The 14,476-nt window shown below is 40.5% G+C and overlaps 1 protein-coding gene across 3 annotated transcripts in view; it reads left to right on the top strand.

Moving 5' to 3' along the window:
• fem1b (fem-1 homolog b) overlaps positions 1–14,476 on the top strand; it is a 49,927-nt gene that overhangs the window by 5,316 nt on the left and 30,135 nt on the right. Inside the window, exons 2-3 of one of the 3 annotated variants that reach the window (XR_009508416.1) lie at positions 6,196–7,784; positions 11,249–14,409. Coding sequence is in view for 2 of the 3 variants with exons in the window: in XM_059952965.1 (XP_059808948.1) it covers positions 6,196–7,567 (1,372 nt within the window). In the remaining variant the exon portion in view is untranslated. Of the gene's footprint in view, positions 1–6,195; positions 7,785–11,248; positions 14,410–14,476 lie in introns of those variants that run through there. The other 2 variants (XM_059952965.1, XM_059952966.1) reach the window with 2 other exon arrangements.

Raw genomic sequence — 14,476 nt, 5'->3', positions numbered from 1 at the left:
GAAGAGACTAGCAGGTTCCTGGCAGATCCCAGTGCACTTTGCAAAGAGTTCCTATTCGTTCAGCCGCAGTTGTTGCTTGTCTTGGTGCGTATCCCCACGAACATCCTGTAGATCAGAGTCAGTATGGGGAAGACCACTGTACCCCTTTCCAAACTTCAGTGAACAGTCATTCTGAAAGGAGCTAGATGATGAATTAATGTCCACCCCAGCTGCCTCAGGATAAAATTGAGGCTCTGGCATTGTAGGAAAGATCTGTCAGGATGGCCACTTCTCACTATCTGTCAAGCAAGTGTTATGTTACTGCAGGAAATTCAAATACAGAGGCAGTGCCCTGCCTTACCTACTACAGACACTAATATTATAATACAGGACGACCTTCACTAATCCGGCACCATTGGGACCTGAGGATTGCCGGATTACAGAAGGATCACATTAAGCAATAGCTAACCGCCTCAACATACCTTTAAAGTATCATTTAAATTAGTATATGTTAGATAACAATGAAACAGAAATATGAAATGAGTAGCAAGTGAAATCTTAATAAAGTAATATACTGTACAGGCACAGATAAAATAAAGGGTACATTTTTTCAGCGGAGACTAACTTGGCAAACTTGTCAAGAAACTGCTGCTGCTTCCTTGTTTGCTGAACGTTTTCACCACACACTGCACGAAACTAAGCCATGACGCTGCTTGAACCGATGAAGCCAGCCTTCACTATAGTCACATTCATAATCTAGTCCTAGTTCTTCATGAAACACTTTTGCTTGTTCCTTCACCATATCACCAGATAGTTCAACACTTCACTTACACGAAGATTAAACCACGTTATCAGCTCTTTATCTAGTTCTGAACTTCTTCCTTCTTTCATTGTTTTTCTTACGCACACTTTTTCTTTGAGCCACTATCAGCAAAAAAATGTAGCAGTTTTTCTTTCTCTTTCCTTATATCGTACACTGGAAGAGCCAATGTTGTAACACTCGCAGGAGCTTTTCACCGATACACCACTGTCCAGTTTTTTTCAAGAGTTCAACCTTATCTTTAATGGATAACGTGCAGTCTTTTCGCTTCACTGCACGAGGTGCATTTCCCTCACTCACTAGGGCCATAATTGAGGCCAAAAAAGAGCAAATGATATTAATAAATGCAGGAAAACAAGCAGGAATTGCCTGTGTACTTACAAGAGCGGGCCAACACATGAACAGATCTAGTGCAACCAAAGCAATGCGCAGCAGATTGGTATGGTGGCCTGGGAAATTTGAAATTACTGTGGCATGGAAAATCTGGAATCAGTGCTGGATTATTGAAAGAACCGGACTACAGGTAGTCAGATTAGTAAAGGACGACCTGTAGTACACACCTGTGAATCAAATAGTCGTGCTGTAAATTAAAAATGTTAAGTATATTATAAAATAAATGAGACACTTTGCCTGGATTAACCTTGTTTTCTATCATTGGCATTCTGTTCCAGCAAATCTTCAGCTCTTATTAAGAACAGCATTGTGTTTCCTTGTATTTACAATGCATTGTGTGATGTCCATCGAATGTAACAGGGTATCAATTTCTGAACAGATAACCAGTCCACTCAATTTTCTAGCTAAACGAGAATTGTATTACTGTACTCCCATTGTTGAATGCATATCAGTTTAGTTTCCAGCATAGCTGCTGCTGTCTTGTTTGTACATGGCACAGATGCAGCTCTCTTGCTTCCAAGTTGGGGCTCTAGAGATTCACACCCCTCTCCAGGGTAATTTAGGCCAGGGTGTAAATACTTTTGGGATGCTGAATTGTTGGAGATGCTGCTTTCTTCTGGAAGATACTGAGCCCTGCCTTTGCTAGCTTCTTCAGTGGAACACAAACGATCACATAGCTTTAGGAGAATTTCTATGTCCCATGAATAATGTTCTGCCCAAAAATTATCCTTTGACCGATGCCATGATCACCTGTGCTCTCTCCCCCACTTCCCAAAATATTCAGTATGAGAGGATTAATCCTTAAGTATAAACCAGAGAACAGCATTGCGTTTCCTGCCATTTACAAGGTATTCTGTAATGTCTAATTTTTCTCCTGTAAAAATGCCTGCAAGAAAGTGACTTCAGTGTGAGAGGTATATGACATGTACATACTTCGATAATAAATTTACTTAGTACTTGAGAAACAGTTGCCAAATAATAAAGTTGGAACCACTGATATTTGGTAATTTAGTTGCTCTAGTATAATAATGACATTTGTAAGAACTTGCATTTATCTGGTACCGTCTTGCTGCTATTCAACTCAGTAAAGCACTTCAAAGAAGCACAGAGGGCCAGAATTTAATCCAAAGCAAAAGTTTGTGAACCCATTGCAATTACCTGGTTTTCTGTATTATTTATTCATAAAATGTGGTCTAATCTTCATTTAAGTCACGGGTTAGATATGCCTAAACTAATAACACACTACCAATTGTACTTTTCATGTCTTTATTGAACACATTGTTTAATCATTCACAGTCCAGGCTGGAAAAGTTATATGAACCTTGTATTTAATAACGAGTAGAACCTCCTTTAGTAGCAATAACCTCCACTGAATGTTTCCTGTAGCTGCTAATCAGACTTGCACAATGGCCTGGAGGAATTTTGGACCATTCCTCCATACAAAATTGTTTTAGTTAATCCATATTTCTGGGATACCTTGCATGAACAGCCCTCTTCAGGTCATGCCACAGCATCTCAATTTGGTTAAGGTCTTGACTCTGACTTGGCCATTCTAAAACACAAATTTACTTTTTAAACTATTTTGTTGTTGATTTACTTATGTTTAATTAATTTAAAAGAGTCATATAAATTTTAATTAAAATGTACTGCAGAATTGTATTTCAAATTGTTGCTTGCAGTTGATCTGGAGGATGATAGTTGAAACAATTTACCCTGAGACCCATACTTTACCTCAGTAACATCAGGAATGCAGTGATTGTGAAGTCTGCTGTAAGAAGAAGTTTAATCTTGGACATCTGTGTTGAATTGGTTTCCTGCTGAGTCTCAATGCAATTTGAACTATTTTAAACAGTATTTTACTTAGGGCAAGGAACACTGTGTAATTACTCCTCATTTCTCTCACTTCTCTGCAACCCCCACCATAATACAGTGTGTTTAAATTTTGTTTCTCTACCCCTTTTCATTCATTGAAACCTTGATTTACTGTGTTTTCTGGATGGGCAGGCACGTTCCTGGAGTGATCTGCTTGGTATTAAAGTTAAAACCCAACTTAAATCTGAGGTCTTAATCTTTTTCTCATCTACTGCAAATGCTCTTGTTCAGAGAATTAAATTCTGGGCATGCAGTACGCACCCATCCCATACTGCAGCGCAGGTAAGAAACTATTTATTAAAGAGTGACTAATGCTTTTAGTGTTTAGTCCCACACTACCAGATTTGCGAGCAGTTATTGTACTTCAACTATTAGACTTCTGAATCAGCATGGATAACTTGACTCACCTCAACAATGAACTGATTCCACAACTTACAGACTCACTTTCAATGACTTTACAACTTGTGTTTATTCGTCTATATATTTATTTATTGTATTTGCTCATTTTGTTGTCTTTTGCATATTGACTGTTTGTCCTTGTGTGCAGATTCTATTGTATTTATTGTGAATGCCAGCATATATTTTGAAAACAAAATAATAGGAATAATAAACAAATAAATAATACTGAGAAAATGTTGTAAAGTCCTTGAAAGTGAGTCTGTAGGTTGTGGAATCATTTCAGTGGTGGGGTGAGTGTAGTTGTCCAAGCTGGTTCAGGAACCTGATGGTCAACAGGTTATAAATGTTCCTGAACAGTATGGTCAGAGTAGAAGAGAGGGAAATGTAAAAAGTCTGTTAAGAAAGACCCACACTCATCCTGAGTCAGTCGACCCCAAACCAGTGGTTTGCCTTTATATAATAGCAGTTCCCCCATATGGATTAGGAGTTAACCGATAGGTAATCAGTTCAACTGACTGTTAAAATGCCATCTGTGAGGCTCAAGACATTAACCACATGTAACTAATTTGGGTTTTAATTGAAATTCTAATTAGTGAATAAAAGGGTAATAGATACCGTCATTAGTGTGTCACCTCAGTACTGTTTGAGTTGTCATTGTGTGTTTTCAATAATCCTATTTAGACTGTACATGGATATTAGCCTTGAGAGCAAATATTTATTGTTAGTATTACTGGATAGTGGATATATGAGTTATTATGCACTTGTGAAAATGAGAGTGTATATAAAGCAATTTGTACTGCAATTAGTGCCATACCTTGTCAAGATCTGCTATTGGATGACATTAATTTGTGCATTATTGGATCATTTGGTTAAATTAAAGCAGTGGGATTAATCTTGGGAACAGTAGCTATAGCAACAAAATACTGTGATGTGAAGAATAGGGGGAGACAATTAAATGCTTAGTGCATTTGCAGTATACACACAGTGGCCTCTATTATATACCTCCTGTACCTAATAAAGTGGCCACTGAGTGTATGTTTGTGGTCTTCTGCTGCTGTAGCCTGCTGACTTCGTGGTTTGTTGGACTGTGCATTCAGAGATACTCTCATGCACGCCACTGCTGTAACACATTGAGTTACTGTCGCCTTCCTGTCAGCTTGAACCAGTCTGGCCATTCTTCTCTGACCCCTCTCATTTACAAGGCATTTTCGGACACTGGAGTTGTTTTGTTTTGCAAACCATTCTCTTTAAACTCTAGAGACTGCTGTGCATGAAAATCCCAGGAGATTATCTGAGATACACAAGCCATCCCATCAAGCTTTGTTGATCATTTCACAGTCAAAGTTACTTAGATCACCTCTTTTCCCCATTCGGATATTTGGTCTGAACAACAACTGAACCTCTTGACCTTATCTGCATGCTTTTATGCATTGAGTTGTTATCACATGATTTGCTGAATAGGTGTTTGCATTAACAAGCAGGTGTACAGGTTCACCAATAAAGTTGCCTTGGAATATAAACCAGGCATGCCTCCCCCTTTCTACAAATGTTGAGTTGTGTATGACAACCCATTATTGCCTTTTACTGATTATCAATGTTCACATTATGGGGTCAGACTGACAGTTTTCATATCACTTTAACCATAGAAAGCATTACAAATGACATGCCCATTTCAGTTGAGGGCAACAGGATATGAATTGAAGAGTGAATTTATTCTCTTTAATAGCTTTGCTCATTTTTCTTTTTCACTTGCTCTTCCCCATGCATACTGATCCAACTGAGATTCATTAACTACGTCCAGAGTAGACAACAGGAAAATCCTACGCAAGAGTAGTGGATGTGGCTCACTCCATCTTGGGTAAAGCCCTCCCCACCATTGAGCACATCTACACAGAATGTTGTCTCTAGAATGCAGCATTAATCTTTAAGGACCACCACACACCAGTCCATACTCTCTTCTCGCTGCTGCCATCAAGAAGGTGGTACAGGAGCCACAGGACCTACACCACCAGGTTCAGGACTAGTTATTATCCTTCAGCCATCAGACTCTTGAACCAGTGGAGATAACTTTACTTGCCCCCATCACTAAACTGTTTTCACCTTCAAGGGCTCTTCATCTCATGTTCTTGATATTTATTGTTTGTTTATATTTTTCTCATTTGTGTTTTCATAGTTTGCACATTGGTCATCCATCCTGTTGGTTGCAGTCTTTCATTGATTCTATTGTGTTGTTTGAATTTACTGTGTATGACCACAGAAAATGAATCTTGGGTTGTATATGGTGACATATATGTAGTTTGATAATAAATTTTCTGTGAACTTTAAAAGGGGGATGTGATTGCATTGTTGGGGCTGTAGAGGAAATTCACCAATTTGTTGCTTGGGGTGGAGAATTTCAGCTGTGAGTTGAGATTGGATGGGCTGCAATTTTTTTTCCTGGCTATGGAGAAACTTGAGGGCTGATCTGATTGAGGTATACAAAATTGAGGGAATAAATAGAATGGGCAGTGGGAAACTACTCCTTAGCGGGAGGTGCCCATAACAAGAGGGATTATATTTCAGGTAAGCCCTAATTCTCAGTACATGTATATAGCGAATAAAGTTGATAGTTGACTCTTGATAAGCTATCTGCCCTTGTAAGTATGTTCAGTGATTTTTTTTTTTAACAACTACCTCGTTTATTGGTGGCTTCTGTTTCCACTTGTTCAAGGGCTTGTTATCTATTTTCACAGATACCTGTTGGAGCAGCATGCTGATCCCAACGCCAAGGCACAATGCGGGGCCACTGCGCTACACTTTGCAGCTGAAGCAGGCCACCTGGAGATTGTCAGGGAGCTGGTGAAGTGGCGGGCTACCATGGTGATGAATGGCCACGGCATGACTCCTCTGAAGGTGGCCGCCGAGAGCTGCAAGGCCGATGTGGTGGAGCTGCTGCTCTCCCATGTGGACTGTGACCGTGAGAGCCGCATCGAAGCCCTGGAGTTGCTGGGTGCTTCCTTCGCTAATGACCGCGAGAACTACGACATTGAGAAGACATACCACTACCTGTACCTGGCTATGCTGGAGAGGCACCGCGATCCTGACAACCCACTCGAGAAGGTTACCCTCCCTTCCATCGAGGCCTACGGTGGGCGTGCAGAGTGCAGGACGCCACAGGAGCTGGAGGGCATCCGGCAGGACAGGGATGCCCTTCACATGGAAGGGCTGATTGTACGCGAGCGGATCCTGGGCTCCGACAACATTGACGTCTCGCACCCTATCATCTACAGAGGCGCAGTGTATGCAGACAGCATGGAGTTTGAGCAGTGCATCAAGCTGTGGCTTCATGCCCTGCACCTGAGGCAGAAAGGCAATCGCAACACCCACAAAGACTTGCTCCGCTTCGCACAGGTCTTCTCACAGATGATACATCTGAACGAGCCCGTGAAGCCTCGGGACATTGAGAACGTCCTGAAATGCAGTGTGCTGGAGATAGAGAGGGGCCTGGCACGAATCAAAAACCCGTCTGAGATGGACGTGCAGACGGCCATGGACAACTGTGAATCGAACATATTTACCTTCCTGTATCTGGTGTGTATCTCCACCAAAACACAGTGCAATGAGGAGGAACGGGCGCGCATCAACAAACAGATCTACAGACTAGTTCACCTGGACCCACGCACCCGGCATGGCTCCAGCCTGTTGCACCTGGCGGTGAACTCCAGCACTCCGGTCGACGACTTCCACACCAGCGACGTGTGCAGCTTCCCCAGCGCTCAGGTCACCAAGCTACTGCTGGACTGCGGCGCCGACATGAATGCCGTGGACAAGGATGGCAACGGGCCGCTCCACATCATCGTGCAGTACAACCGGCCCATCAGCGACTTCCTCACCCTCCACGCCATCATCATCAGCCTGGTGGAGGCTGGAGCCCATGCCGACATGACCAACAAGCAGAAGAAGACCCCACTAGACAAGAGCACAACTGGCGTGTCTGAAATCCTCCTTAAGACTCAGATGAAGATGAGCCTGAAGTGCCTGGCTGCCCGAGCAGTAAGACTTCACAACATCAGTTACAAAAGTCAGATCCCTCAATCATTGGAAGAATTTGTAGAATTGCATTGACTTTTAAGATGATTCTTTACCAGACTGGTATTAGGTATGGCCCTAACACATTAGTTTATGGGATTGATCTGCTGATTACATAGCTGTTTTGTCTTATACCATCCTGTCTCTGAACCCAGCCCACAACCGTTCAGATTGTCTATGGTGCTTCCTCGGCGCTTTCATCGAATAGGCTCGAATGATGCAAAGTGCCTACAAACTAAAATTTTAAACTTGTGTAAGTTATAAAAATTGATCTTTGTTTAAGGTTCAGATCAAACCTTGTGTCTTCCAACAACATTAAGATATCAGAAGTAGGAGCAGATCACATATGTTGGCCTACAAATGGGAAGTAATTTGAATTACAATCTTTTTTCTTCTTTCCCTACTATTATTGCCTAAGGATAAAGAAAGTACCAGTCTGAACTATTGTTAACAAGATTTGTGATAAGATAGTTGATTGATTTTTTTTGATGATCTCTGCTTTGCCTTTCTTGTGTAGCTGGTTTCGCAATGGATAGGAAAGCAGGAACATCTGATTTGGTTTAGCAGTAGCAGTGAGATCACTTGAGTATAATGTTCTCCTAAGCATGTTATCTATTGTTCCCTTAATGGAGAATGCCTGTGTGTGACTTTGCTTAATGTGGGGGGCTGATGCGTGGGCAGCCACCGCATGGTCTTTGAGGGATTGGGTCAGGGTCCAGTGGCATGGAATGCAAGTCGGCTGGGGACCTGTCACAACTGCAGCCTTCCTCTGCCTTTACTGTGGTTGTAATGTGACATTATCTTCCATTAGCCGCACCATTGAGGACTTTGTTTTATCACTCACTTGTCCATGCTGGGTGGCAAATGACTTTGAAAATTTTTTTGTTAGAATGTTAACAGCAAAATGTGAAATTTGTAAAACGCTTTTGGACAATATCAATGAACTCGAGTGATCGCACTACTACCCTTGAAGATCCCACAGCGTGGCTCGGGTGCTACTCTGAGCAGGTCTGCTGCACTGTAGTTGATGCATATGCTTGATCTGGCTTCACCTTTTAGGTAAGGTAAAGCACTCCGTGGTTACTTCATTTTGTTTCTGTGCAAGGTGTGAACTTTTCTGGTTACCAGAACGAAGGACTTTAAATCTATCAGCAAACCTAGCCCCTTATTGTGGTAAGAGTGGCTGTGGCCAGGCACTGAGGGGAAGTCTCAGTTCTTGCTACCCTGCCAGTTTTGAAACTTACTTAATAGAATCTTTAAAGGATCAATGCTGTGGCAATCTCAGCTGTTTTAGCAAAATGGGAAGGTGTGCCAAAATGTAATCTTTCAAGCTACTTTTAACCACCGCTATCCATCATGTTAATGTTGTACAGTTGCGATGTGGGTTCATTTCAAGGTGAAATTAAGGGGTGAATGCTCCTGTTGGTGTTGATCTGATACCAATCAGGGCCCCTGATGCTTGGAAGTACACAGGTTAAAGATCACATGAGGATCAGGTTGTGTGCTGCCCTGCATAGCCAAGTACCATGTCGCTCAGGTTAATCTTGTACATGAAGGTGGATTAGTCTTGGGTGAGGAGATTCTTTTCGGCACTTTGGAAGGGTATAGGATTTTGGGAGAGGATGAGGCAATGGATTGATTAAAGGAGCAAAGATCTAAAACTGACCTGCAATCATTTGTGAGAGAGCTTACTGTATTATTTCATTCCTTGGATCTTAAAGAATAATTTAAATGGAAATTCTTAAGATTACTGGTTTCATCTCAGTTTCTAACATCAAGCAAAGTTCTGAATTGCAGAGTGTATTTAAAACTTGCTGGGAAATGAGAGGAATTGAACTTTTATAATTTTCCTTCTGATGTGATTGTGGTATTCATTTGGTTTTGTTGAAGACCTTGTGATTTTACTTTGGTTAATATATGCCGGTTAAGTAACATACTCCATGTTCTCATGACACCCTGAAATGCTGTTTCAGCAGGAGGTCCATTATTCCCCGTTCACCTTGCAGTTGGTTTCACCCTTTATGAGCTCTCATGTGATGAGAACCGTATAAATCGGTTGCTTTGACAGTATTCCTACATGGAAGTGGAATCATGCAATGCAGTGGGAGTAGTTTAACAAATCTTTAGGGTTGTTTGTTAATGTTTTTCCTTATTCCTTTTTAAAAAATTATTTATTTTTGTGACGAACAGTCAACCTCTAATAGAAGTTTTTAAAAATCCCTTTTAAAAACCTGATTCCAATCGGGTGTGGTTTCTGCTGTCCTTTGACTTTGACAGACATCTGCTTTCACTTTAGAGTTTCGACTTCAGGTGTATTCATAGTACATGTGTAAGTTTGACCCTAAGTTAAATTAAGCTCTGAAATGGAGGACTGAACTGCTGCAAGTACAGTACTAACAAATTAGGTTTAACCCAAGGTCTTGTGTTCCTCTTGTTGATACTTCAGTCTATCTTTTCTCAACATATTTTTGTTTAAGGACAATGAAATCAAATCATGCTTGGATACTTTGCTGAACAATTGAGGGATTGTTTTAAGCCCATGGTTTTTTGACTATAGTTGATCATTGAGTATGATTCTGTGGAAGTAGAAGAAAATAAGAGAAGAGGAGCAGGAGTAGACCTCTCAGACATGTCACCCATTTCAATTCTACTTCCCATTCCCGACATGTCAGTCCATGGCCTCCTCTACTGCTGTGATGAGGCCACACTCAGATTAGAGGAACAACACCTTATATTCTGTCTGGGTAGCCTCTAACCTGATGGCATGAACATTGATTTCTTGAACTTCCAGTGATTGCCCCCTCTCCTTTCACCATTCTTTATTCTTGTTTTCCTCTCTCACCTTATCTCCCTACCTGCCCATCACCTCCCTCTGGTGCTCCACCCCCTTCCTTCCATGGCCTTCTGTTTTCTCCTATCAGATTCCCCCTTCTTGAGCCCTTTATATTTTTCACCAATCGACTTACCAGCTCTTCACCCCATTCCTCTCTCCCGGTTTCATCTATCGCCTACCATCTTGTACTTCTTCCCCTCCTCCCACTTTCTTACTTTGACTTCTCTTTCCAGTCCTGGTAAAGGGTATTGGCCCAAAAAGTTGACTGTGTACTCTTTTCCATAGATGCTGCCTGGCCTGCTGAGTATCTCCAGTGTTTTGTGTGTGTTGTTCTCAGACATGTCCTGTCTTTCAGTGTAATGTGGACGATCTTCCTCAGGCACTTACTCTTGTATCTATTTACCATGACCCTCAATTAAAAAAAATCTTTAAACATTTTATCTCCTACATTAAACCGCGCTGCTGCTGCGTAACTGGCTTTAAAAGAATTGATATAAGTAATTTGTAAATATTGATCTTAAAATTTTCAAATGTGTTACCCATTGCCTTTCTGGTAAAGCTAGTAGGTCACTGGAGCCAAGTATAAAAGGTCTTAGTTTTAATTCAAGTTCTTTGTAAAAATAGTGATCCCCTTACCTGAGAGCCTGTAGATTCAGTGCTGTTGAGGTGAGATGGGTGCTGGGCTGTGAATAGCTTGCAGTTGTACACCGTAGCGTCCATGAAGTATGATCACATGAACAAGCTGCTGGAAGGCTGTTGGAACTCTGCCATTTTTAGAAGGAGAACCATATTTTGGGCACCTGTTCTCCAGGTTTAGCAGAATGTCATATTTTAGGATGACTAGAATGTCTCACTATTGACTGTAAATTCCTATTATTTCACAGATGTGGAAGGCCCACAACTCACGAAGGACCGTAGGGCCGAGGGAGGTTGTGAATATCTTTCAAACAGGCGAACCGACAGTTGGAGCACTTCGGCATTCAGTATAATGTGTCTGAGTTGTGGCTTGAGGCATATTGGTTCCACATTGCACGCATTCTGTAGTCCATGTCCAGATCTCTTGGCACATTTAGTGACTTTAAATCTTTTGTATAATGTGGGAAGGTTCTAGGGGAAACAGCAAAGACCCTTACCACAACGCCAGTGGAATAAAATCATGTTTGTCTTAGTGGTTGAAGGCGATACTTTTATCAGTTCTCCCACATCTATAGAGTGTTTCTAATCTGGACAATTCTGGTCATCAGTGTGATTGTGGTTTGCTGCTTCTCACTTTGAGAGAAAAAGCTACGGTTATTCAGAAGTGCACCTCGTGCTACTTACTTTCTTCAGTTGCTTATGAGAACATATCAATCAGATAATCTTGATAATTTTTGAAAATAATATGTACAAAAAGAGCTTAATGCCTTGGCTTTTGGCATTAAAAACAAAACTACCTGGATTGAAGTGAATGGCAGTTAAATTTGGGATGCTTTACTTTTTATTACTTGAATGTTCCTTTTAACTTAGAACAAAAGGAGATTTGCAAAGGATGCTACCACAGTGCATCCTTTTTGGATGTTGTCAAGTGCTTTATGGCCAATGAACTACATTTGAATTTTTGCCACATTTGTGCCAGAGCCATTTGATTCTCTTCAGGCACCAATAGTGATGACTTTGGCACACAGGTCCGCAGGTATGGGGCTGTTTGCAGGTTGTTCTTGGGATTTCAGAAATGATTAAAACATTGGGGAAAAGTTTTTTATCAAACAACAATGGAACTGAGTTGTTGGTGGGTGGGAGAAGGAATTATGTTCTCTTGATATGATTAGATCATGATTGTTCGTTTTCAGAAAAGATTTCAAGGTATCAGATATTTTCCAATTTGGGCTATTAATCATGCTCATTTTACTTTGATTTGTGGTTTTTAAGCTTTTCCAGTAAGTTCATTCCTGAGGTATGGATTTTGATATTGCTGAGGAGGTTAACATTTATTCCTGATTGGACTTTGTACTAAGGAGACAATTAGCAGTAAATGGTATTCATGAGTCTGCAGCCCAGGTATATAGGCCAGACAGGGTAAGAATGGCAGATTTACGTCCCTGAAGTCTATTGGTGAATCAGATGCCTTTTATGACAGTCTAGCAGTTTCATAGTCACTATTACTGCTGCCAGATTTTTTTTAAAGTACTGGATTTATTTAATTACTTGAATGTACATTCTTCAGTTCTGGTGGTGAAATTTGTACCTGTCTCTCTGGATGCTTGTAGAGCAACTCAACTACTGAGCTTCTGCTCACCAAACCTGTCACAATCTCTCATTTCTGGATTCCCTCCTTCCCACTTAAAGAGCTCCTTGGACATTTTTAAGCTTTTCATTTAAAAGCAGCTTTGTACCTAATCCTGAGTAAAAGGAGAATTAAATCAGAGAGTTGTGAATTCCCAGTTTACAGAAGTGAACTCATCTTTTTGAAATTGGACATCAGCTATCTAAAATGATCTTTCATTATTTCTGCTATAGTCCAGTTAATAATTTATTAGTCCAGTTAAACCCCATTATAACACTGTCATCAAGAAAGTTACTGGGTTTTTCTTCCAAATACAGTAGGCAGAAAGATCTGTGGTTTAATGTTGATGCTTTTACCTAATATCTTTTGAGCTGCTTACATTGATTAAAATTGTCATTGTCACAGACCATGAACCTGCATTTGGCAGGAGTTGCGTATTCATATTGCTATCTTCAGTTACTCAACTTGAAGGACTGTTTCCTTTTACTTGGGTGTTCTTGCTGGGGTTAATTGATATCAATAGCCCTTACTGAATTGGTCTTTTTGTGCCTGTTGATTGTACTGTACAGAGACTGTTTAGTATATGTACGCAAGGTGCATGGGCACTCTTCCACAGACATCTTTGGCAATATTTCCTCATAGAATCCTACCTACACTTCCACCAGCCACATATCTAATGACTTCCCAACTCAATTGTGCTTCCTTGGTATGGATAAGCCTAATTCAAGGGTATTCCAGGGCATGAAGCTGGTGGTTGTGAACAGTGTTGTTATAAGATGCTGTTATCCAAGACTTCAGTAATATACTCAAACTGAAAAGCCCTAAATTAACTAAACTGCCAGGTGATGGAGTGAGGTGTAATTTGATTACACAGTCAAAATGATTAATATTGCTAACTTTCATTTCAGTGTAAATTATTTTTACAAATTTAAAAATGTTCAATTGAAGTGGGGATCTGAAAAGTGCTGACTTGCATGAGATACTGTTGGATTCAATTAGAGGCACTTTTGTGGGCCTGTCATTGGTTCATTGTGCGTCTATGAAACACCCTCCTTAAATGTCATTCCTTTGGCAGTTTGTAACGAACACAGAAGGAGCCTGTAATTGTAGTCATTACATGTTTTCAAAGCCCTTCTAAGCAGTGTGCTAAATTATTCAGTGCTAAACTCAGCATTATCACTAAATGCCTTAACAATGGGAACAATAATGATAGGAGGATGAAAATACAGGTCCTGGTTAACCTTACTGCTATTTAAACTCTTGATATTTGATTTGCTGATTTGCAATAGTTGAGATTTTGTAAGGCAGCATTTTAAAAATATAAACACTGAAGATCTGATTGAGACACAGCTTTGTGGTTGTTTAAAAGTTGAAAACATGGGCCCTTTCCCTTGACATGGTCCATGCAAGAAATGACCCTAAAGTTTTTAATGATGAAAGTCAATGACCATCGAAATGCCAGTGGGTGCATAATTTCTGTATGTATTAAGTTGAAATGCCATGGCACTTTGCACTATAACTCCTCAGGATGTATAACCTTGTGTAATTTGTTCACCCACAATTCCCAAGCTGGGGATTTAATTTTTCCTAAAAATTTTAAATTAGTTGCAAAATTAGGTTTATTACTGGATTTTTAGACACACCTTTTATGTCCTGAATCCCCACACTACTGGTATTTTTTGGAAAAAGCCGGGGAATAATGTAATGAAATAATTCATTCTTGATTCTTGTAAAATGTGACTGTTTTGTTTAAATAAAGCTGTAATGTACACTGAAAACATAGATCAGCATTTGCTTTCAGAGATGGTGATTGTGTGGTTTTGTCTTGTTAGACTTTGCGGAACAAAAT

The sequence above is a fragment of the Hypanus sabinus genome, chromosome 28, assembly GCF_030144855.1.
Source record: "Hypanus sabinus isolate sHypSab1 chromosome 28, sHypSab1.hap1, whole genome shotgun sequence".
Taxonomy (NCBI): Eukaryota; Metazoa; Chordata; class Chondrichthyes; order Myliobatiformes; family Dasyatidae; genus Hypanus; species Hypanus sabinus.
The sequence above is the reverse complement of the archived record's forward strand: the minus strand, read 5'-3'. Positions and strand labels throughout refer to the sequence as shown.